Below are 25,378 nucleotides of genomic sequence, written 5' to 3' on the forward strand. Positions count from 1 at the left end.
GGCCAGTAGTTTAACATTGAAATCGCTCAAGGACTTAGCTTGTGAATTCATCAACACAAAGGTGAGTTCGTATTGTTGTCACTTGAAAAAATAACAAATACAATATAACTGCATAGAATTACAATAATACCTTCAAATTTTCTCAACATTCAAGTATTTATGTGCATACCTATAATCGATAACCTACGGCTGAATGGGCTGGTGTTAGCAATTTTTATTGCTCTATTCTTATGAATGTGTGGGTGGCAAACTTAGGTCCTTGGGCGATGTTGATGGATTATGCGCTGTTCTTGGTACACCTTTTTAATAGCTGTTTGCTTATGTTCTTTAGATTATTAACTGCCACTTGTGGAATTTTATAAATAGACATACATACATACATACATACATTACACATTATACATTTAACTTATCAGTAGGTTAAGTAAATTCAAAGTTTTTCTCTACCTTTATTTATATATATACATCATAAATGAAAGTACATACATACGAGTATATATCCTTCACGTGGCTACACAAGGTTTTCGTTTGTACTTTAAAGGATGATGAAACCGCAGTTGATACAACATTTCATTTCCCAAGTACGCAGTAGCAATATAAATATTATATTTCATAGCCATATGGAGTTTATGGGTGGCCTATAAATTTATCGGTACGTGCTTATATCTCAACATGCTGTAGCAATGTTAATGAGCCGTCATAAATCGCAAATATGTAGGAACAGAAAAGTATATTTTTATAACGAAATATTGCGTACCAAAATAGCAGTTTAGAGATTTTTATAAAAATCTAAGAAGTTATGATAAAATATGTTATCGAATGTAAGAAAAAATTATACGCGCTAATGTCATGAAAGGAATTAGGTAGCCATATAAAGTAGATATATATTTATATATATATACTAGCAAACCCGGCCCCCTTCGCTGGGCACACTAAAATAGAATAGATATGGTTTAGAATAGAAAATATATGATTTTCATATTATTTATTTCTTTATTCTTTATTCAAGCGCTTTGGCATAAACAATATTTTTTGTTTTTCTACTTGTTTTTGAGTAAATATAATATAAAATATAAATTGAAAATCAGGAAAAAAGAAGATTGTGTTTAAATTTCAAATCAACGCATATGAATAAACAATCGTCTTTTTTCCTAATCATCCATGAATTTTTCGTTTCAATTTATATGTTTAAGCATTGGAGCTTTTTTAACCATTATCCATTTATATTTTTCAAAAATAAAACCGAAAAAAATTTATTTTCCACGAACACATAATTTCATTCGAATTTCACATTAAATTCTCAAATTTCGTAAGAAATTATTCACTGTTCCAAAATCCACTCCAAAAAAATTCACAAACAATTTTTACATGTTGCACTTACGTTTTTTCCATATGGCATCCAAATCAGAAAGAAATATTGACACATTGTAACTAACACTGTCAATTTGACAGTTCAGTTCCGCCCCAAGCGTTAAAAAAGTAAACGACATTATGGCTGGTTCAAAAAAACGCTGTACCCGTTGCCAGTGCTCCGAATTACAACCAAACTTTACGAAACCCATTTTCAATACTTACTTAACAATGTGTGTAAGTTTGGTTTAATTCGGTGCAAAGACACGGCGGGTCCACGTTTTGGCATATATTTCGAGACCCTAGTCATCAATAGGTATGAAAATTACCCCGTAATAAAGCACTTATCAACAGATTTCATTTGATACCCATATTGTACATACACAACCAAAGGTTACCCGGGTCCACGTTTTGACCTATATCTCGAGACCCTAGTCACGGAGCGGCATGAAAAATACTCTGGACTAAAGCATTCACCAACAGCTTCCATTTGATACCCATATTGTACATACACATCCGAAGGTTACCCGGGTCCACGTTTTGACCTATATCTCGAGCCCTATTTCCAAAATAAAATATAATCCATGTTACTCGTGGATGATGTAGCTTTCGAATGCTGAAAGAATTTTTAAAATCGGTCCAGTAGTTTTTGAGCCTATTCATTACAAACAAACAAAGTTTTCCTCTTTATAATATTAGTATAGATTTGGCGCTTTTATCCTTTGTTAGTTGTTTCAGCAGTTTTATGCTACCTCCGTACGGCTGATTGTTTTTAAGGAGGAGGATGTTTTCATTTACAGAAATACATTCAGAGGTTTGTCATTGCCTGCCGAGGAGCAGGAGCTATTGCAAAAAACCTTTTCTATCGCTTGATATCGGGGTTTCTAGCACGGACGAAATCGAATGGTATTCACGTACCAGCCCATTCAGCTGCCGTCGCCTTTTGAGATAGAGCAGCGCAAAATAGGTTCAATATGCTATCTCATTATAATATAAATATATATCGAGCAATCATCAGTTTTACAAAAGTAAAGCCGAATGGAGGCCACAAATAATTATTTGATGATATTTGTAAATTAGACAGAAAAAGTATATAAAATGCTAAGCATAACTGAAAGCATAAAGATTATTTTGTATATTTTCAGTGTTTTTCGAGATACAAAATTTGTATTTTTTTTTTCTTTAATATTACTCATTCTGTAACCAAAACCCTATAAATCAAACTTTCAAACTTGGTACAAAATTTAGAAAAATTCAATAAATTGTGCCTATAAATCAAACTTTCAAACTTGGTACAAAATTTAGAAAAATTCAATAAATTGTCACCTAAATTTTGAACTCTTTAATCTAATAATCCGACATACTGAAACCTTTAAGTATGGTATACAATGACATCGCTGCGGACTTGAAAATACGGATAGACAGGAGGTGGAACACTCTAGCCACTTGTAAAACCGCGAAAATCATGTGTACACAGAATGCAAATAAATACGCCAGATTCGTACTAGCCCTGTCTAGAAAGGACAGCAGAACTATCGTAGGTATACTGACAGGCCACAATTTGTTAGCGGCACACGCATACGAGATGAGAATTACAAACAATGATAGCTGCAGATTTTGCAATGAACTAGAAGAGAGGGAAACTCGAGAACACATTCTATGTTCTTGCCCCGCATTAGCTAGAACCCGAATGAAATGTTTAGGAGCTCTACAATATGAGGGGTTAGAATGACTCTCGGGGTTAGGGCTTCAGAGCTTACTTAGATTCGCAAAAGACGCAAGCTTATTACAAGAAGCCTACTACAAGGAAACGCAAGGGTCAAGGAACATCTGGTACCACTAAGGACCAATAGGTCTATGTGATGGCCTTCAGCCAGCCAAGTCAACCTAACCTAACCTAACTCTAATAACCTAATATAATACTTTATTTGGAAAAATTTCGAGTATGCAGTTTCATAGCCTATTGAATTTTATTATAGCGAATTGCAAGTTTTAATTACATAAAGAATTGCATTGATTTTTAATAAAAAATTTTTTATATTATATTATTATAATTTTTTATATTATATTATATTTTATTTTTTATATTATTTTTTATTTTTATATGTAAAAGAATGCAATAATGCAAAAAAATTTGATAGTTTTTATTTATCTGCCATTTAGTCTTTATATTTACTCCTATTTTTTGAATCGAATATATTTGGAAAACGTTAGTCTACTTCGCTTCGACTTTTCTAATTTTTTGCGAGTACCAATTATATACATATATATAAATATATACATATATAATTTGAGCCTACACTCTTTTTGGGTGTTTGGCCGAGCTCCTCCTCCTATTTGTGGTGTGCCTCTGATGTTATTCCACAAATGGAAGGACCTACAGTTTTAAGCCGACTCCGAACGGCAGATATTTTTATGAGGAGCTTTTTCATGACAGAAATACACTCTGAGATTTGCCATTGCCGGCGAGCGCTATTAGAAAAATGTTTTTCTTTTTTTTTAATTTTAGTGTTTCACCGAGGTTTGAACCTAAGTTCTCTCTGTGAATTCCGAATGCTAGTCACGCACCAACCCATTCGGCTGCGGCGGCCGAACATACATATATATATATATATATATGAACAGTTTTTCAAACCCTAGATGTCTGTAGTGAATAATTTTTGCGGCACCTTGTTTTATGTCATCTTTGATATTTGACAAGAAGACAGATGTGCAATTTTTCACGATAGAACAACGCGTTAAAATTATTAAAAATGGTCGATCTTTAAGAACAACATATCGCAAAATTCGTGATCTTTTTGGTGGAAATAATGAGTCCGAATGAGTCAAAAATTCAAAGTCCGGTGAAAAAATGTCATTAAACTTTTGCTGTCGAGGAGAGAAAAAAACTGGGAGACATCGATATCTCGACGTTCTCAACAATTCGATATTCATGAATCGACTGTTTGACGGATTTTACTTGTAGACGGGATCATGGTGGACATTTGCATGATTCATTTGCATTTTTCACATTTAATTGTGAATTGAATAAAAATGGTAAACCCTGAATCTGAATTTTTATATGTGTCATTTTAAAACATCTAGGCGCGTCTTTTGAAAGGTCCTTTATATATGTATATATTGATGTGATTATAGGTCAGACCGAATCTGTCGCCGTACAAAGATGTTAAAAACTCCACTCCTGTTTTTAACAATTATATTGAGAGTACTTCGACACCACAAAAACAATTTTTTTTCTGATTATTCTAAAAACATCTGTAATGAGTTTTCTATAACTTGGTTATTTGTTATCCGATTTGCAAACACAATATGTCATTGTTCCATGAGTGCAGTCTACATTTCGTTCTTATTTTGAGCTACGATGACATTTTCACACGGTTGAATCAGTTACCCAGAGTTGCACCCTAAGATATACTTTTTGCTTCACTTTATTTTAAATTTCATTAAAGAGTTGGTTTTACATTGTTACACTTCAAGGATACACAAATTCTCTTCATCGGTCTGAAACACTCTTAACATAAGCTTTAAATGAAAAGGTGGACGTTTACAGATTTTTTTTCAACCCAGTCCACTGTACTAGTCTACTACACTGGGTGGACCCACAGAAACAAAAGCGTGACCGCCATAACTTGGAAACTATTTAGTTGACCAATTCGATTCAAACATACTGCATTGTCTGGGCTTATAATATTTATGATGTGCATATATTCAATAACATGAATAGTCACATCTGTACCATTTGCTATAATGACTGCACATATACATATAATTGGCGCGTACATCCTTTTTAGTTATTTGGCCGAGCTCCTCCTCCTATTTGTGGCGTGTGTCTTGATGTTCCACAAATGCACAAATGGAGAGGCCTACAGTTTCAAGCCGACTCCGAACGGCAGATATTTGTTATGAGGAGCTTTTTAATGGCAGGAATACACTCGGAGGTTTGCCTTTGCCTGCCGAGCGGCGACAGCTATTAAAAAAAACGTTTTCTTCTTTTTGGTCTTTCACCGTGATTCGAACCTACGTTCTGTCTCAATGGTAGTCACGCACCACCCATCCGGCTACGGCGACCGCCTTTGAGTCATACTTTTTGTTAATTTCTGCACACATTTGCTTTGATCACTATTTGTCCATACATATTTCTTTTCCTTTGCGTTTTTCCTTAACTTTACGGAAACATTTTCAATAGGGTTGACATCAGGCCAAATGTGAAGGCCAATCCAACATCTCAATCCAATTTTGTTGTTTCCACTCTATACACCTTCGACTTCGATGCTTGGGATCGTTGTCCTTGTAAAACCTAAGATTGGCAAGTTCTTCCAAATATCTTCGCAGCTGATAGCAAAGATGCTTTTTGGTAAATTTTACTAATCAATTTTGTATTCAAATTGTCGATTAACACAAATAAACGGCCAAATCCTTTTTCGGATTTGGAGAAGTAGCCCGAAATCATGAACCTTTACCATGGATGCTTAAGCGTTCGTTGAAGTTGTCGATTGTGATGCCAGTATGCAACTATTCGGTCAAAAGGTCGATTCATCTGTGAATATTACGTTTCCCCAATTACGTACTGAATTTGTCTCAATGGGTTAGAGTATTTTTTGAATGTGTAATAATGAGAGCAGCGGTTTTTTCAATGTGCGACAGAATTTGTTCCTTCTGCACGTAAACATCCTCTGATCATACCTTTGGATACATTAGCACAATGTCTCCTTATGATCTTCTGATCTTGCTTTAGAGATGTATATTTTCTGGACCTCGTCCGACGAAATCACCAACGTTTTTAACTTAGGAATACCGTTGCACCCATTTTTTTATGAACGGGTTCGACTACCTCAAATATTATGCTGCAGATACACGTGTAAATTTTGGACTTATAGGGTGTGTACATAGGAGCACTGCTTTAAATCGTTTTTTCATTCGCGGAACTCTTTTTCTAAAACCAAAGTACGCTTTCTAAATTTCTCACAAAACTAAAACAATTGCATAGCTCGTATGGCGAAAAGGATACACCTATTTAGTAGCATTTAACTTTTTTTATAACGGAATTCTAAGTTCGAATGTTGACGGTCACGCTTTTGTTAGATAAACTGTAATATCTGTCAAAAAGGTCACTTTCAACCTTCTTTCATTGTAATATAAACAAACAACCTGCTGTCGTAGGCGACGCGCTCCATTTTTACAGTGTTATTGCGGCAGTTACGTGTATTAATTTGTATTTAATTTTATTGCAGACAATTTTCCGGGCATCCAGGAATATTTCGCTGCTAGAGGCTTTTGCGTTGGGCTTTCCTACTAGTTAATTGCTTTGCTTCACAATTAATTATTTATGACGGCGAAGAAGATAATAAATACTTATGTACGAATACTTGTAGATATGTACTTATATACATGTATGTGTAGTAGACGGGAAAAAGATATTAGTATATAAAAATTAATGCGTAATTATAACATTTATTAGCCAGCTTGGGTGATCATTTCCCGTCTCACATTTATTTTGGTGTTGGTTATCATAGAATGGGTAGTCATTGTTAGTCTTATCGTAGTTGCATAGAAATGGTAAGGAGGTCTGTGGTTTTTTGTACCAAAGCAGCATTCAACAATGAGTTGTTCGCAAGGTTCTTGTGCTGCGTTAGAAAGTTTAGGTATATTTTGTTTATGAGTGAAGTGTGCTGAAAAATAATTATAAAAGGCCATCTGGCTAGAAGATTAACAATAATATTTTATAACAAAGTAAGTAAGGAAGTAAACGAAGTAAATAATTAAGTAAAAAGGACACGGGTATGGATAAAAAAAAGAGGTATAAAGCACTTGGGTCAAAACAGCTTCCTCATATTGACTTATTTTAAGCCGCAAAGTATTAAGATTCAAGTAGATTCATTTCCGAAATTTATAGCCGAGTTTAGTAACTTTAAGATAAATCATCTGCAGGTGGCTGATTAATATCACTTCCTATAAAGTGTCTAGTTTTCTCCCGAGAACAGTCTTTTTAAATATGGTTTCACAAGTACTTATAAAATTGAGCTAGATTACATTATGACATAAAGGGTTTTCCAATAAGAGGTGTTATTTTGATATTCAAAGAAAAATGCTATTTTTTAACATAAATGATCGGATGTTTATTTCATTATAAAGAAGAAGGTATGCCGTTAATAGAGAAAAATAACATCAGGCCACCACGACCACGCTTACAGGACAATATCCTTTTCATGAAATGAATTCCATCTTTGAGGTCTTGAATCGACCCTGGGCTGTTGGCGTAGACCTTGTATTTCACGTGGCCCCAAAGAAAAAAGTCCCAAGGTGTTACATTACAAGATCTCGGTGGCCAATCGTGATCATTTCTTCGAGAGATAACGCGGTCCGGAAACTTTTCCCGTAAAAGATCAATGGTTTCGTTGCTTGTGTGGCACGTAGCGCCGTCTTGTTGAAAATAAACGTTGTCCAGATCGTTAATCATCTCTTGATAGCGCAATCCTATTCAAAATAACACCTGTTATTGGAAAACCCTCTATTTGGCACTAGTTTGATTTAGCTTAGACCTGACACCAAGTTATAAAAAAATCTAGCAAGAAGATTCTCAACATTTTGTCATCACTCCGACTACATTTTTACAAAGTGCACCATGCAAAAAAACGATAGCACATCTATATTTTGACTAGTTTTGGTTATTATTCTGTTTTTTTAACCTTCATCTGCTTAAAAACTTATCTTTAAATTACATAGAAGGGGCGAAAATCTTTGGTATTTTATTTAACCGTTTTGCGAAAACCTTTGATTTTTATAGTTTTAAAGAAGCTTATCTAATTTAAATGTAATTAACGCTTACCTTCATTTTCATTGTGCAAATTTTTCCTTCCACCTTTTATCTTCTTGTTTGGCGCGTTAACCGCTTACTCGATTTTGGCCGGTACAATTTTTTACAAACGCACAAAATATTAATGAAGTTATGGTTTTTGACCTTTTCGGCACATGTGATAAAAACCGACGCCGAACGGCAGATATTTTTTATGAGGAGATTTTCCATAGCAGAAATGCACTCGAAGGTTTGCCGAGGAGCGACCGCTAATAGAAAAAACGTTTTCTTCATTTTAGTGTTTCACGGAGATTCTAACCTACGTTCTCTTCGAATTCCGAATGGTAGTCACGCACCAATCCATTTGGCTACGGGTTGAGCAAATTAAAGAATTGCGCAAACTCTAAAAATGAGATTAATTCGGGGCCAACGGTTATAGAGATTATAAGCCATCTGCCTTTATATATATATATACTCGTATATATAATTTGCGCGTACACTCTTTTTGGGTGTTTGGCCGAGCTCCTCCTCCTATTTGTGGTGTGCCTCTGATGTTGTTCCACAAATGGAGGGACCTACAGTTTCAAGCCAACTCCGAACGGCAAATATTTTTATGAGGAGCTTTTTCATGGCAAAAATACACTCGGAGGTTTGCCATTGCCTGCCGAGGGGCAACCGCTATTAGAAAAATGTTTTTCTTCATTTTGGTGTTTTCACCGAGTTTCGAACCTACGTTCTCTTTGTGAATTCCGAATGGTAGTCACGCACCAACCCATCCGGCTACGGCGTCCACCTGCCATCTGCCTTTTTATACTTCTGCACAAAAGTATAGTTCATTGCGTAATAAAAACTATGTAAATCCAATTTTGAAATTTTATTCAAAAATTAGAACTTGTCAACCCAATTCCAGAGTTTTTATGTACTGCTATCATTTATCGCGAGTTTTATTCTCAGGTGACATAAAACTGAAGAGGCCTCAATTTGGGGGATAACACAAAGAGCACAGGATAAGAAGAGATTATCGAATTTATAGAACATTTTTAGATGCAGTTTTATAGATCAGTACATAGAAGTGCAAGTTTCAAGTAGTTCTAAAATCGTTTTGATTTTTTAAATATTTTTCTGCTGACGGTATTGAGGCTTTTCTTCCATATAAAAAATGTGGATTAGGCGTTAAATGGCGAAAATGCACAAGACCGCGTCCGAAAAAAATTCTCAAAAATCAGCGTGATTTGTGATCTACTTGAAACTTACACTTTATTATCCCAAAATTCAATGTTCTATAAAAGTACACCCTCGAAGTTTTTCTAAAAATTCTGAGTAACAAGTTTAAAGTTTTGATCAGAATTTGCCAATTACAATGTTCGAAACTTTTCTTTATATGGTTCTTGTTGTTGTATGAACAATATTTTTATAACAAAATAATTGAAATTGCAATATAAATAAATAAATATGTGGTGCACAGTTTCTTTTGACTAGATATACAAAAATTTAGCCCTAGGGCCAGTTATCGAGTTTTTCCCACAACAATTTTTTCTTCGGAACTAACATACATAGCAAAAAGAAAAAACAACTATATTATTTCTGGAAATCGTATTAATGATGCGATGTATCAACGCACATAGTTTTCGTTTACATATCCTTCATACACTTACAACTACAACACTTTCGATTTGCCGTTTGAGAAATAAATTGTTTGGAAAATGTCATTACCCGGGTCGGCTAGACGCTATAAAGTTGAACTTTGACAACAATGAAAAATTTTGAGGTAGTTTATTTAATTTAATGAGATAAAAAAGTATAAAAGAGGATTGCGGAGGACATTACTGATATTTTCCAATTTGGGATTTTTCTCGTTCTACTTTCTAAACCGATATGTAACTCCCGGCAGTTCTTCCACCACTACAAACCATACATACATATGTACCATACCTACTTATAACCTTGATTTGCGAGTACATAATAGTTTTCCGGTTCACATGCGATTACCGTAGGCCAATTGTAAGTTCCTGTAGCAACTTATTTGGAATGTTTTCTATACAAATATAATCAATCTCCTTTAGTATTCACTTACGAGTATACGCATTTAATTTTTGTACCCACTAAAAGCTTTTATAGCATTACTTGTCAAAAGATTTTCACCTTGCTTGCTTGTTTTCAGATACCCGACAGCGGCTTGACGCACCTACCGGAGCGTGTACTACTCTTTCGCCATGACTACAATAGTCCAAATGTATTGCACATCATTAACTCGGCAGCGGAAGTGGTTGATGAGACTCTGGTGGAGATTGTACTGACAGCCAGCCGTAAGCATATTTGAATAAACCAAAACTTTCAGCTTTTCCCCGACAACTGATTGACATTTCTCTCCTTTTCTACTTAAACAGCCATCCTGTATCCTACATCGGAAATGCCGACATTAAAACCACATACGCTCAATGTGCATTCGTACAAAGCGCCAACATTTTGTGATTTTTGTGGTGAAATGCTGTTCGGTTTGGTACGTCAAGGACTCAAATGTGATGGTTAGTGTGTGAAAAAGTTTCTAAACTTTTTAATAAATTTTATATTTCATGAAATTTTTTTTTACTTAATAGGTTGCGGACAGAACTACCATAAACGGTGTGTGGTGAAGATACCCAACAATTGCAGTCGCCCCAATGATACTAGCTCGAGACGGTCCTCAGCCTTACAGCCGCCTCGCAGTCCATCAGGTGGTTCAACACAATCACTGATTTCGAATGAAGATCAGGCGCGGAGCGATGGCGGTAGCTCACTGGTAAAGCGAATGTCCGATCTGATGAGTGATATCATTAAGAATTAAAGATGCTAAGCGTTGTGGAGCAAAACGACCGATGATAGAAGAGCTTAAAAAATACTTAAAAGACTAAAGTTAATAATCAAACTAAGCATAAATGGAAAGACTCGAAATTCTGACAAGCATAGTTTGTTATTTTACAAAAAATCTTAGATTTTAATTGGTGTTGGGTAGTTTAAAATACATGTAATCTTACCAACACTATTTCTCGAAAAAGACAATTTAATTTCAATTTAAACAAATTTTTAGATTAGTCATTCGCGATCTGGTTTAGAGTATTTACTTTAACTGTCAACAAATATTCATTATTTTGTAAACTTAATTTGTTCCGCTTTTTATACTGAATTTTCAAACAACATTAATAAAGAAAAAAATAAAATTTTATGTTGCGTTTTTCTTAATTTTGTATTATGATAGTTATAAATACTCTACGCCAGATCACTTAATCAAAATTATAGCACTTCTCATACGAAACGCAGATACGACTCCTTTCCACAGCGCTCGCCTCAATAACAAATCAAGCAACTCGTTTTTTCTGAGAATCTTTCTTTGTTTATGATATTTCGTAGAATGTCCCACATTATCGGAGCCACAGTCGTTCGCCCTCCTCGAGCAGCCGCAATGGCAGCAATCATTGCCTTGGGGCCAATATTTCCATGTACACACCCACGCTCGCTTACGCCGAAAAAATACGCATTCCACACACCTTCATGGTGCACACCTATGGCATACCGACAGTATGTCAACATTGCAAAAAACTACTGAAAGGCCTATTCAAACAGGGTCTACAATGTAAAGATTGCCAATATAATGCGCATAAGAAATGCTTAGATAAAGTGCCACACGACTGTACCGGCGAACGGCAGTCCCATACCAATGACTATGCAGATAATACGCCTACGCATGCGCATATGGGGAAAGGGAGCGATAACTTCTTCCGCGAAGAGTTCGATGATAGCGATTTCGAAGACAATCCGCCGCCTAGTAGTGCTGGCTACACGAGTAACTCGGCGCATAAGTATGGCATTGCCGGTGGAGTAAAATCTACGCGTACTGGCATACCTAAGACGACAACGAATGCACACAATTCACCGCCAGAGTTGGTAAATGGATTAGTTGGAGCTAGCGATGGGCATGCTGGATATACGGATGGGCGCAGTGTCGGTGAGGGTCAATCAATTGATGGACAATCGGAGCAATCGAGCTCCTCTTCTTCGCCCAGTGCCAATATACCTTTAATGCGTATCGTACAATCTGTGAAGCATACAAAGAAGCGAGGGGGTCAAGCGATCAAGGAAGGTTGGTTGGTACATTTTACCAGCTTAGATAAGACGGTGAAGCGCTATTATTGGCGCTTGGACTCGAAGACACTTGCCCTAACGTTGTTCCTCTCCGAGCAGGGCAGCAAATATCACAAAGATATACCACTGTCCGAAATACAGGGAATAGATACGAATCGTGATTTGCGCGTAGACAACAATTATTGCTTCGAACTCAAGACAGCTACCATAAGCTACTATGTGGGACAAGATCCATTGGTAGGAGTACGTGAAGAGCAACCGGTAAGACTGCCGCCGCCAGATAGTGGTATAGGGTCGGATATTGCCAAGAGCTGGGAGACAATCATCAAGCAGGCCTATATGCATGTCACAAATACACGTAAGTGTTGCTGAAAAAATTAAAGGAAATGAGAAAGTAACTCATCATTTCAAATGATTGAATACGATTTTTTTGTTTTTGTTTTTGTTGCAGAATGCTGCGAATCAGAAGAAAACGTTCAGGATATGGGTCAGCTTTATCAGATATTCCCCGACGAAGTGCTTGGTTCGGGTCAATTTGGTGTTGTCTATGGAGGTGTACATAAAAAAACTAAACGAGAAGTGGCCATTAAAGTTATTGATAAGTTGCGCTTCCCCACTAAACAGGAGGCACAGCTCAAGAATGAAGTTGCCATATTACAGGTCAGTTTAGTTGGCACAATATTGCCACATTTCATGATCTAGTTTAAGTTTGGCAATTGTCGTACGGGAAGGGAATTTGGATAACAGATTTTTCTAATTGCTCAAAAATGTGGTTTCTTAAGAAGAAATTTAACCAAAAGCAAATACAGCAACAGGCCTCTTCGATTTATTACATCCGCAATACTTTATTCCAGACCGATCGATTTTACTTAGTGTGTATTTTGGAATATGATCTGGCCGAAATCGAAGTACTTTTCACATTATCATATCGATGGTTTTCGAGAAAAGCGACACAACTCAAAATTAACTCAAATTCGGAGTTTTGCAGTTAAAAGCAAAAATCAACTACAGAGTTTATATATTTTTATCTGGAAACGTGTCATAAGCGAATCTTGAAGCAATTCTGAGAGATGGCGTTAGTGTCGTTTTGTCAGGTGATCGAATTGGCGCGTCACTTATCTAGAAAACTGACCCAACTCAGTATTTTGTATTTTTGAATTGTGTCACTTTTCTCGAAAACCATCGATATGGTTTTACAGCACAGTTTTTTCGAATGCTTGTGAATATGAATACGAATTTGCTCGACATTTTGCCCGTCCCTGAGCCAATATGAGTCAGAGCGTTGTGTTTACTCGCGCACAAAGATATATTTTTAATGAGATATCAAGGCTGGTATTGTTGATGGTGTTCATGGAGACCTCCTAAGTAGGGGCCTCTGTTGGGTCATATGAACTTGCTAGCCTTAGAACAAATAACAAACTCAGCATAAATTAAAGCTAACTCGAAATGCTTACTCAAAGAGGCCATGATGTACATAATGGTCTTACCCGATAAATTGAAAAGTCAAATATTTTTTATGAATTTGTTTTTATGGAAATGGATTGGAATTTCTGCTGGTCATACGAATTAGGTTTTCTTGTAAGGTAGCTTAAGGCAAACTTTGCATGCATCTCACTAAATATTTTTTTTTTTTCAATCAGGAATTAATTAAGAAATGATCTTAAGTAAATTTTGCTTGTATATACTTTATTACACACTAAAAATTACTCTTTTTGCAGAACATTTCACATTGTGGTGTTGTGAATCTCGAGCGCATGTTCGAAACGCCTGAACGCATATTTGTTGTGATGGAAAAGCTTAAGGGTGATATGTTAGAGATGATACTCTCGCACGAGCGCGGACGACTTAGTGAACGAGTGACGAAATTCCTCATTACACAAATACTCATAGCGCTTAAACATTTGCATAGCAAAAATATTGTACATTGTGACTTGAAACCGGAAAATGTGTTGCTCTCATCCGATAACGAATTTCCACAAGTGAAGTTATGCGATTTTGGTTATGCTAGAATTATCGGCGAGAAATCCTTCAGACGATCGGTAGTAGGAACGCCGGCTTACTTAGGTGAGTACAAATATATGTACAAGTGCCAACACAAGGTGGGGTTATTAAATAAGAAGGCTTACGCTCTATAAGCACTCTATATTCACCAATCGCCAAAATTCTGTCTGGATGGTAATATCAATCTGGCGGATTCGCTGGGTTCCTAAAGGTTAACCTATTTGTCAACATTAGTACGTCCTCAATCTAGCTGCATTCTATGACAGAATAAACAATAAAATTACCCAAATTTTTATAAGAATTAGTCATATACTCTCCAACAAGACAATGCGCCGACTCATTCCACATTGGAAATCAATAGGTGTTTATATATGGGCTGAAAAGTCCCGTGCCTAACAAAGAGAACACGTTTTCTTTTGTTCAAAATTAACTTAATTCATTAACATAATTTCCATCAAGAAAAATGCAATCATTCCAGCGCCGCTCTAACATTTCAATACCTCTTTATCTTTTGCATCAAAGTCAGCTTCCGTTTCAGCGAGAACCTCTTAATTTGAGCGAAATTTCTTACCGGCGTGAATATTTTAAGGTCTGCGAACAGACCGGTAGTAGCTGGGATCCAAATCTGGCGAATGCGGTGGATGTGAAAGCAATTCAAAGTTCAATTCATGTAGTTTTGTCATTATTTTGATTGACTTGTGACACGGTGCGTTATCTTGATGAAACAAAACAGTGAGCAAACGTGGCACCCACTTTGAACAGAGCTTTCTCTTAGTTAACTGTCCATGTAATATAAATCCAACACGTTCTTTGAATATCTTTACGATGTCAGCTAACTAACGCAACTTCACTTTTCGATAATTCAAAACGATTTCGAGGTTTTTTTATGTTTTCTGGTGTTACCGCCTCATTTGGACATCCACTGCGTTGTGTAGCATCGGTGTCTCTACGGCCACGTTTGAAGTCAGCAATCCATCGTTTTATTGTTGTTTCTGATGGAGTGGAGTTCCCATAAACCTTTTCAAGCCATTGCTTGGCTCGAACGGTATTATTCCTCTTCAAGGAGCAGTATAAAGTTAAAACACGGAATTCTTTTTTATCCATTATTTTGAAAATAATGGGTTGGTGCGTGACCACCATTCGGAATTCACAGAGAGAACGTAGATTCGAATCTCGGTGAAACACCAAAATTAATTCATCTGTTTCTGAAAATGAAATCTGCAATGAAAGTAAAAGTAAAATTAAAATTAAAATGTACTTAAGCACAATTTTGAAGTGACGTTTTAGGGACAGTAGTGAATCCTATGGTGAAGTTGATGATAAGTAAAGATGTACGAAATCGAAATAAAATGTTTACAGTGGCAGCCTCGTTACCTAATGGCCATGCCTCGTATTTTATTTAGCCTCAGTTAATGGACAATTAGCTTTTAATATTAGTAATTTAATATTTTTTTATTTTGAATAACTTTTATAGCCCCTGAGGTGCTGCGCAATAAGGGCTACAACCGTTCACTGGATATGTGGAGTGTTGGTGTTATTATTTACGTCAGCCTCAGCGGCACATTCCCCTTCAACGAGGAGGAAGACATTAATGATCAGATACAAAATGCCGCTTTTATGTATCCGCCAAACCCATGGAAGGAGATCTCATCAAATGGTATGGCAATAAAGCAAATTATACCTATAAGCTATGTAGATACATACGTACGGGTACATATATGCACGCATAACGTTTCTTTATTTTTTCAGCCATCGACCTAATTAACAATCTGCTGCAGGTGAAGCAACGCAAACGTTACACTGTCGATAAGAGTTTGCAGCACTACTGGCTGCAGGATAAGCAAACCTATCGGGATTTGCGGAATTTAGAAGGTCAGGTTGGTACACGTTATCTAACACATGAGGCGGATGACATACGATGGGCCAGCAGTGGTGACACCTGACCTGTTGTAGTAGAAAGCAAAGCCATTAGCGGACAAGGCGAACAAGAAGGCGAGTTCCAAAAGAAAGAGCAACAGCAAAAGCAACAAATTCTAGAAATGTCAGCCAATGAACAACAGCGGCCCCGCCAACGCCAAAAGTTATCCATACAACAACAATCACAGCAACACCAGCATATCGATGCTGAGGCTTGCGGTTGTCGCAGTTTACCCGGTACACCGAAAGTGGAAGCTATTGGCGATAAGGCTATAAAATGGGTGCGCGGGCATTTGTGTCGAAATGTGAAATGAGATGCATACCAATAAAAAAGCTAAAAATATTACATAAATAAATAATAAAATAGAAAAAAATAGTAAAACAAATACATTAACTCAAGCAACATTTTGGTCAAAATTTCTGAATATTTAAGTGATCTAACTTCTTATAACTACACTAACGTACTTCATACGCATATGTTTACTTAGAAATATATGAAGTACACACTCTCTTAAGTGCCCCAATAGACAAGATAGTTTCTTTACAAATTTTTCTATTACAATACGAACAATATAAGAATGAAGAATCGAAATATACATTGTATGTGTGAGTGATAGGTCATAACTAAAAATGAACTTGTATGAGTATATTTACATGTATTGAAATTTGTTGAATTTTCCTCTAAACAGTACCTTACACGATTTTCGTATGGAATTGTAATTTACAAAGCGTTATATATACATAAATACGTATAACTTTTATGATTACTTATAATAAAGGAATGAGTATAAATTAATAATGAATATGAATCAAATTAAATTAATTATTAATACTTACCAATATACACATGCTGATATGTATGCATGTATGTATATAATTAGATTGCCAAGGCGTACAAATTGCAAATGCTTACAACAACTGAACCAATGTGCTAAATTTTTTCTCCGCTATTCCGTAACTCAGCTCTAGTTCCGTATGAAACTTAAATGTATACATACATAGGTATAACAAATGTTATATTTACATAATTAATTACATAGGGTCTGTGCTATGTATTCTATGTAAAACTTTTAAGGTCGTTAAGATCAGTCTTATGAAATAAAGTGTTATTATTATGATGCTCATCTTTATTTTTGAAATAAATATTAGAAATTTTGCTATTATGCAAAAGATAAAAGTAGATTTTTTTACGAAAATGTATATAAATGCTACATAGTTTAGAGTTGCCCATAAAAGTGCTTTTTAGTTGGCAATTTTTCCGGAGCGTTATTTTATTTATTTGTCTACACAGGTTCTTACCCACTACTAGGTTAATTACAGATTTTAAATAAATTCTACTTAAAGTTAAATACAAACTCGAACAATTTTGGGTCACCATGAAGCACCTTGTCGGACCGCAATACAGAAATTGGTGAAAAAATTCGAGCTGTTGGGACAAGTTAGTGATGTGAAGAATAAAACCCGTGCACGTCGCACACTGGGGATTTTGCGGAAAAAAGTCAAATTTGCAACGTACCACCTGCGCAATGTTTAATGGTATTTCTAAATTCCAGAATAGAACCAACAATAAAATCAAAAAGAATTACTAAACTCCGACTTACAGTTTTTTTTTTTATAGATATGTCAAAAGTATAATTTTTTTATAGTATTGAACTGACCAAGAAAAAACTTCAAAGCCCAAGGTGGTTTTTTTTCTTTTTGCTTGAGCCGACTTCCAATTTTTTATTTTTCATTTAGGGTACGATATTTTTATATATTTTAGCCGGAAGAACAAAGGCTGTAAAGCATTTGATTATCTATTTATAATTAATTTTACGAAAAAAAAAAATCATATTCCTTCATATTCTTGGATCTGCAAGTTGAGCTACATTTACCTACGGTCAGAAACTAGTATCAACGTGTTGCTTAATAACGTCTCTTTCAGTTTTAATCAATTGCAGGTGCCACCAGGCGCCACTGATTTTTGGCAATGATAATAACTAAACGCTTTCTAGTGTGTGCATAATGATAACGAAACACTTTTAATTTTGTTTTGACATTTTGAGGGTAATTCAGAATTATGAACTTACATGTATCCTGTGCGTAAATATTTGCTGGCTTATATTAATAAAAAAAAAAATTAAAATTTATGAATTAAAAAAAAAAAATTTTTTTTTTAATTTTTTTAAAAAATAGTTTTTAGACATGTTCTTTTCATACACAAATATATACAACCTCGTTAGTAGTAAAAATGTAAATATGTTTTGGGATGTATACTTTTTTCCGCATCTCTGTACAAAAATCCCCAGTGTGCGTCGCTCAAGAACAGCCGAAAATATTGCTGTTGTAGCCGAAAGTATCAGAGAAATCTTCGAAGTTCCTGCGAATTGAAAATACTTGAGACACATGCTGCACAAAAGTTAGTTTCGAATCGAAAATCAGACCGCAGTCTTTTATCTTATTATTATTATTATTATTATTTCAATATCTTGCCATCCATATTGTAATTGAAAGTATAACGACTAGACCTCCTAGAATATGGCACAATTGTCTTCGTCCATTTGAAGATTACTGTGGTCAGTAACGTTACGGATTCTCAAAAACAACTTCACATCATCCGCGAACAGTAAACATTTCGCTTTAAGAAAATGAATTGGTAAATCACTAATAGAAATGAGAAACAACAGTGGACAGCCATGTGTCCCCTGAGTTATGCCAGACCACATGTTTATTATTCCGGAGGATTACACGGTACCCGTTTTAACAAAAAACTTCCTCCTTTCTACAAAAAACTATTGAAAATTTTTGAAAGTGATCCGACGACAGAGAGTTTATTCCTAAGAAAAGTAGCATCCACTTTGTCGAAGGATTTTCGAAAACCTGTATAAATAGCATCAAATTGGGCTTGACCTTCAAATGCATTGATAATTTTTGAAAAAGTCGATGAAAAAGTTTTATTTTAAGCACGAATTCAAAAAGCTTCGAAAAAGTACTTTGATGGGTCTGTAATGGCATATATTATTACGACAGCCTGATTTATGAATAGGAAAAATTTAACATAATTTGCAAGGATTCAAAAGAATGCGTTATCTATACATTTATTAAAAAGTTTATTTATTGGGATAGATACATATGAAAGTTGAAAATCGTTTGAAAAAATGGAAGCAAGACCCTCATTATTTTTGTTTCTAAAAAGTGGCTCGTAAGTTAACTCTGCTAAACTTGTTGTTGGATGTGAGCAAATAATGTAAAGGGTTTTTCAAAAGTAGCGCCTAGATGCCGGTAGTGAAAAAATCCTAGGTGGTCACTTTTTTATGTCATCTTGACATTCGTCAATTTTAAACGATAGAACAATGCGATAAAATGATTGAAAATGATGAAAATGGTCGGTCTTTAAAAACAACACTTCGCAAAATCCGTGATTTTTTTTTTGGCAAACAATCGTCCGAATGAGTCGACAATTCAAAGTTTTGTGAAAAAATTCTAAGAAACTGGTTCTGTATAGTATCTAAAAAGGACTGGCAGACCACAATCGGATATTCTGTTCAGAATATTGCTGCTGTAGTACAAAGTGTTGCTGATCTTCAACATCGATATCTCGACATTCTCGATAATTACGCATTTATGAATCGAATGTTTGGCACCAGATTTAAGTCTCCGGTTATACTTCGTAACCCAATTACTACCAGTTGAACTTCCATACAGCTGGAAACTGGTGGTGGTACAATACAATGGATCGTTCGTTCGTTGATTTTCTATAAAGCCGTTGAGACGAAAGATATTTTCACAATTAGAAAACAGCCGGTTCGCGTTGTAGATTGAAAAGCTAATCAGATTGGAGGTACTTTTTCCGATAGGGGTTTTTTGACAGATTACGCGACTACTGTTAAACTGAATACATAATTTTTTTGAGTATTCATTGGCATTTCATCATGGAAAGACTTACGCCTCAACAACGCCAACATTGCCATATTTGGGCTGAAGAGTAATCCGTAGCCATTCAAGAACAGCCATTACATCCATTGAAAACAACCATTTGATGTGACCTATGGGAATCATCGGTCCATATTTCTTTAAAGACGAGGCTGGCGCAAATGCAACACTGAATGGTGAACGCCAAAGCGCTATGATAAACGACTTTTTGATACCGGAAATTGAAGCCCGTGATCTCCACATCATTTAGTTCCAACAAGACGGCGCTATTTTTTGATTTTTTTTTTTTTTTTTTTTTGTATCTGGAAATTACTTCCTTAATAGTTTGATTATGTTCAAAGTATATTTGGTACGCAGTCCGTAAAACAATGGATTTACTGCGTCGTGTTTTTGGTGAGCAATTTATCTCTCGCCTCTGACCAATGAATTAGCCAGCAAGATCGTGTGATATCACACCTTTGGACTTTTATTTGTGGAGGTATGTAAAATTCAAATCCTTCGTGGATAAATCAGCTTCAATTGAGGCATTGGAAGCTAACATTACTAAAGTTATTCTCGAGATACCGACCGAAGTCCTCCAGCGAGTCATTCAAAATTGGTGTTTACGAATGGCCAAATTACGGGGCAGTTGGGGCAAACATTTGAAAGGGATTATCTTTAAATAATAATAAAGATTTCCCTTCAAAAATAATAAAAATTGCCCGATTAAACTTGAATTTTCGTTTTTTTTTTATTTAATGTAAAATCCGATACCTCTAAATTTATCACCCTTTTCATATGTATATGTTTGGCATCTGTATGTGTTTATGAAGCAAGAGTGTTTTTCAGACGAATGTCAACAACTTGATGGCAGTACCAAGTACATATGTATAATACATAACTATAGAGCTCAGATTCAAAATCTATATTAACTAGTGCTGTTTTTCGACTCGCATTCTGTACTAACACACAAATATACATATATACTTATTTAATATACCGTATGTATATTTGAAAAGTCACTGAGCTTTATGAAAATTAATTTATTTTATTTATTTTTATTTTATTTTATTTTTATTTTTTTATTTTTTAAAAGCTTAAATAACAATAGAATTGCTAAATAAACAAAAAGATAACGCAGCGCTAGCAACGGAGGCTTTCAGCTTGAAAATTAATTATTGTTACTGGTGCATTGGCTCGCAACGGTTGACATTCTAGAAACGTGAACGTAAAAACCAAAAGGCGTGAAATGCGCGCAACGCTGGCGCAAAGAGATTTGTATACTTTTTCTTACAAGAGTATGTCACTTGTCTTACCAAATTAAAACTCTTCATTCAACATTTGTATGTAGAATCAAAATTTCTTTCAGTTCTTAAGCAGCTGTGGGCGCACCAAAATGTTGATTCTGCAATTAAGTGTTTTCTTACTTATAATTTCAATAAGAATTCAAGCCAATAGGATAGTGTCTGCCCCTAACATGTCTACCAAGAGTACCTTACAACACTTCGCTACCGAAGATACGACAACACCTAGCCCAGAATGGCTAGAATATCAACGTGAACGCTTCGGCAACACAAAGAACATAGAGAGTTTAAAAAAATTGCTTGATCCTTCTTCACAACTCTTAAAAAATAAGCCTCTGTTAGATAGATCAGACCAGAACGTGATGAAGCAGGAAGCAACAACAAATCAAAAGGATAATGCGCATAGTGCGACAACAGTTGAGCAGGTACCAAATGCGGATGAACCGCAGAAGGCCGAGGAAGTAAGTGACGACGAGAGAGAAGAAGATGAAGAGATAAGATCTAAACAAGAAAGCACGAATATTTTTTCTTATGTGGTAGAAGGCATGCAATATCCATCGTTGCGAGGATTCCTGAATTTTTTAAAAAGTGTACAGCGTAGCTGGGTCAAGCAATCAAGATTGTCGATCGAACAAAAAATTAATAAATTAAAGCGATTGAAAAATAAAATGATGCACTTAATTGGTAAAACTTGAGAAAGCAAGATTTTCTCTACGAAAAAAAATGTTAAATATAAGAATAATATATTTTATTTGTTTTGGCTCTTACAGAAGATCAATTCAATATGATTTGGACGCCAAAGGTACATATGCGCCGCAAACGAGGTTTATTGGATGAATCCAATCTCAACTTTCCTCCAGAGGCAGCCTTAATTAGTATCAACTTTTTGACCTTCGCGGTTTTTTTAATTAAATTGGTGCTAGTGAGTATTCAAACTTAACTATTTTAACGTAAAAAATGTTTTCAAAATAAACTTTTTGTATTAAATAAATACTGAAAATTATTATTCGAATCTATTACAGCAAGTGGTGCACATAATTAAAAGTAAACATTACACTCTGAGTGGATTTGGTTTCAGTAGTGCCGATACGATGACAAAAGCTACATAAATGTAATATTAAATATGGAAAATATTTTAAGAAAAAATAAATAAATTTGTGACTTAACTTACCATTAATCGATATTGTATGTATTTGCGTTTCATATTCACAAATAAATTTTACTTCCAATAGTTTCACAGGATTATCGAGCTAGCACTGTTTTTTATTATTGATCATTGTTATACATATTATTTATATGTATTTAGATTTATCTTCAGTTATTTTAGTTTTTATTTAATACTTTAATTTACTAATTTTCTCAGGCCAACTACTTAATTTCAAGCACACTTTTAATTTAACATATAATATATACTAGGTTGCTCAATAAGTTTTGCGGTTCAGTAAGAAAAACAAAATTGTATGGTTTGAAATACACTTTATTATTCAATATAGTCCCACTGAACATCAAATTTATTAAAACAAAATTCCTTTCACATCCCAAAAAACTGAACACAAACTCGTTTAGGAGACGAAGAACCGGATTCACACTACTCTTTAGCCTCTTGTTTTGATTTAAGATAGTAGTGATAGACCCGAATCTCTTCCGTAGTGATGAATGGACGCACCAAATCCACTTTATCCTTTCGAAAATGCTCTAAGTGTGGCTGAGAAAGTCGCATTCGAATGTGTTTTTGTTCCGTTGTTAGCGAATGCGCCGCCCTACAGCTTTTTGAGCTAAAAGCTTCAGTTAAAATATTGCTTACACTACCCAGTGCGATGCCTAGGGCTACTCCCAACTCTACACGAAACACCTGGCCCCAGCCCCACATCAGCATGGCTTCCGACGAGTGCACAGTGCCACCACAGCACTCTCCGTCATAAGCCGCGGGCTTAACCAAAACCGCCCCTGCGAGAGGACTGTCCTAGTAGCGCTGGACTTGAAGAAGGCTTTCGAGTCTGTCAGCCATTCCACGTCAGGGTTGAAGAAGTGCCCCGCTAATTATCTGAGTGGTCGACACTTCTCAGTAATTTTTCGAAGCCAAGCACCCAAACAGAGTAAGATGAAGCAAAGTTTTCCGCCGGGTGGTGTCCTTTCCCCCTTGCTGTTCAAATTCTGTATATCGAAGATCCCACAGCCCCCAGAAGGAGTTTCTCTGGTCTCCTACGCTGACGATTGCACGATAATGGCGTCGGCCATGACATTGATAGCCTGTGCGCCAAAATGAGCGATTGCCTCATATATCTTTCTGGCTTTTAAATTACGAGGAATCAACAACTTTCCTCCACAAAGTTCACGGCGACCCTCTTCACCCCCTGGATAAAGGAGGTCAAAGTTGATTTTTTTTATAGTCCCCGCCGCCGCACCAAAAGGCGCCAGTCTGATCGCCTGGAACTAGTGACACGCAGTGGATAAAGCTCCAGACTTACCAAAACACTGCTATTCGGACAGCGACGGGCTACCTCCTGATGTCCCCTCTTCAACACCTGCGCAACGAGGCACAGATGCTACCAGTAAAGAAGTACAACAAACTGCTCAGCAAACAGTTTCTGCTAAAGTTCTATCGCAGGTTTAACCCATGTAGACACCTGGGAGGTACCTCTTCAATTACGCCGACGAGATCCAGGACAAAACGAATAGAAAACGACAGTGTTTAGACAGACAATAAAAGGCATTCATCGGCAAACCCTTACTACCTTCTTAAGCTCCTGACCCACGAATGCCGTTATCGAAGTTCAACCACCACCTACAGTAGATGAAGAGCTCCAACTTGCCCGAGAGACCCGCGTAACCTTGGCACAATTACGTTCTGGATATTGTAGCAGATTGAACTTCTACTTATCCAGAATTAACCCCGACATACCAAACATATGTCCAGCATGTGAAGGTATGGGGGCGTCCATAAATTACGTGAGGTGTTTTTTTTTCAATTTTCTGTACCTCCCTCCCCCCCCTGATGAGATGTCGTGAGATTTTATTCAACCCCCTCCCCCATCCGCCAATCTCACGTGAGATTTTTCAAAATGTGGGTTTCTTATGTAAACGCGTTAGATTGTTATTGTAAAAAGAAAAAAAATTGGTTCGTGCTTTTATTTACGACTAGTTAAGACTTCTAATCAATATTGCTGAGAGTTACAGGTGTAATAAAAATTTTACAATACGAGTAGAAGACTTAAATCGTAACTACTGCGATTAAAAAAAGAATATCTACTCTAATTCCTGCTCCTTCAACTTCGTTCTGATCTAGCCACTCTAAGCCGTTGACGCTTGCGCACAGTAACTCATTAGCTCGTCTTGCGACAATCCGTGAGGGTCGCACTTTGCGGTACATACGCGCTTGCTTAGCTGGTGCAATGTGAGACGCTCGTCTGTGCTCTGCAGCTCTTGTGATAGATAGTAAATACCACATGTACTGCAGCATATTTTCTCTAAATCATCACGTATACTTGGGCAATAGAGATCATAAGGCGTGCTGATAAAGGCATTCAGCGGTTGAATCGGTAGGCGTATTAGAAATGGAGCAAATGACTTTCCGTCATTTTCTTTAAAGTCCGGAATTGTCAAACGTCCATCAGCCTAAGTGATAGGGTATGGAGGTGGCAGAAAACGGTCGTGAAGAATCATATGCAGATCACTCCGGCGTGGGCTGCAGCAGTTCTAATCATCGCATTTCACAACCTAAAAAAAAATTAAAAACAATTTCCCTTTGTAACTCTTAATAAAAATTTGTTGACATTCGCGCTTAAAAAACTAAAAAAAAAAAATAGGCACGCATAAAAATTTGATATGAATCAACTGCAATGTACCTGAAGTAAATATTGGCTCTCTCTAAACAAAGAAGGTTGGAACCCATGATTCAATTCTATAATCGAATCATGGTTGGAACCTGTTCGTGTGTCGCTGCCACTCAGCTCGTACGCTCTTGTTCAGCGAGTCGCGCGTTCGGCTGATAGTGGCGCGAAAA

General features: G+C 36.1%; 2 protein-coding genes across 2 annotated transcripts in view; both read left to right on the top strand.

Annotated features, from left to right (window-relative positions):
- The window catches only part of LOC129247859 (serine/threonine-protein kinase D3), a 28,742-nt gene extending 11,450 nt beyond the window's left edge, over positions 1-17,292 (top strand). The window contains exons 2-10 of the mRNA XM_054887220.1: positions 1-61; positions 10,305-10,449; positions 10,531-10,668; positions 10,741-10,922; positions 11,531-12,620; positions 12,714-12,922; positions 13,981-14,326; positions 15,738-15,920; positions 16,013-17,292. The exon at positions 1-61 is cut by the window's left edge and continues 479 nt beyond it. Of these exons, the coding sequence (XP_054743195.1) occupies positions 1-61; positions 10,305-10,449; positions 10,531-10,668; positions 10,741-10,922; positions 11,531-12,620; positions 12,714-12,922; positions 13,981-14,326; positions 15,738-15,920; positions 16,013-16,206 (2,548 nt within the window). The 3' untranslated portion in view covers positions 16,207-17,292. The remainder of the gene's footprint in view (positions 62-10,304; positions 10,450-10,530; positions 10,669-10,740; positions 10,923-11,530; positions 12,621-12,713; positions 12,923-13,980; positions 14,327-15,737; positions 15,921-16,012) is intronic.
- Positions 17,293-21,526: 4,234 nt separating this feature from the next.
- LOC129236428 (uncharacterized) lies at positions 21,527-22,484 on the top strand. The gene is made up of 3 exons (XM_054870816.1): positions 21,527-22,059; positions 22,146-22,297; positions 22,398-22,484. The coding sequence occupies exons 1-3, from the start codon at positions 21,549-21,551 to the stop codon at positions 22,482-22,484; spliced, it is 750 nt and encodes a 249-aa protein (XP_054726791.1). The 5' UTR covers positions 21,527-21,548.
- Positions 22,485-25,378: the final 2,894 nt, after the last annotated feature.

Source organism: Anastrepha obliqua, chromosome 1, assembly GCF_027943255.1.
Source record: "Anastrepha obliqua isolate idAnaObli1 chromosome 1, idAnaObli1_1.0, whole genome shotgun sequence".
NCBI lineage: Eukaryota > Metazoa > Arthropoda > Insecta > Diptera > Tephritidae > Anastrepha > Anastrepha obliqua.

What these genes read in the sequence shown, in the direction of transcription:
- LOC129236428 (XM_054870816.1), top strand. Translation starts at nt 21,549, where the DNA reads ATGTCTACCAAGAGTACCTTACAACACTTCGCTACCGAAGATACGACA. An exon ending in TAAAATGATGCACTTAATTG is followed by an intron (nt 22,060 to 22,145) that starts GTAAAACTTGAG and finishes TGGCTCTTACAG; the next exon opens with AAGATCAATTCAATATGATT. An exon ending in TTTTAATTAAATTGGTGCTA is followed by an intron (nt 22,298 to 22,397) that starts GTGAGTATTCAA and finishes AATCTATTACAG; the next exon opens with CAAGTGGTGCACATAATTAA.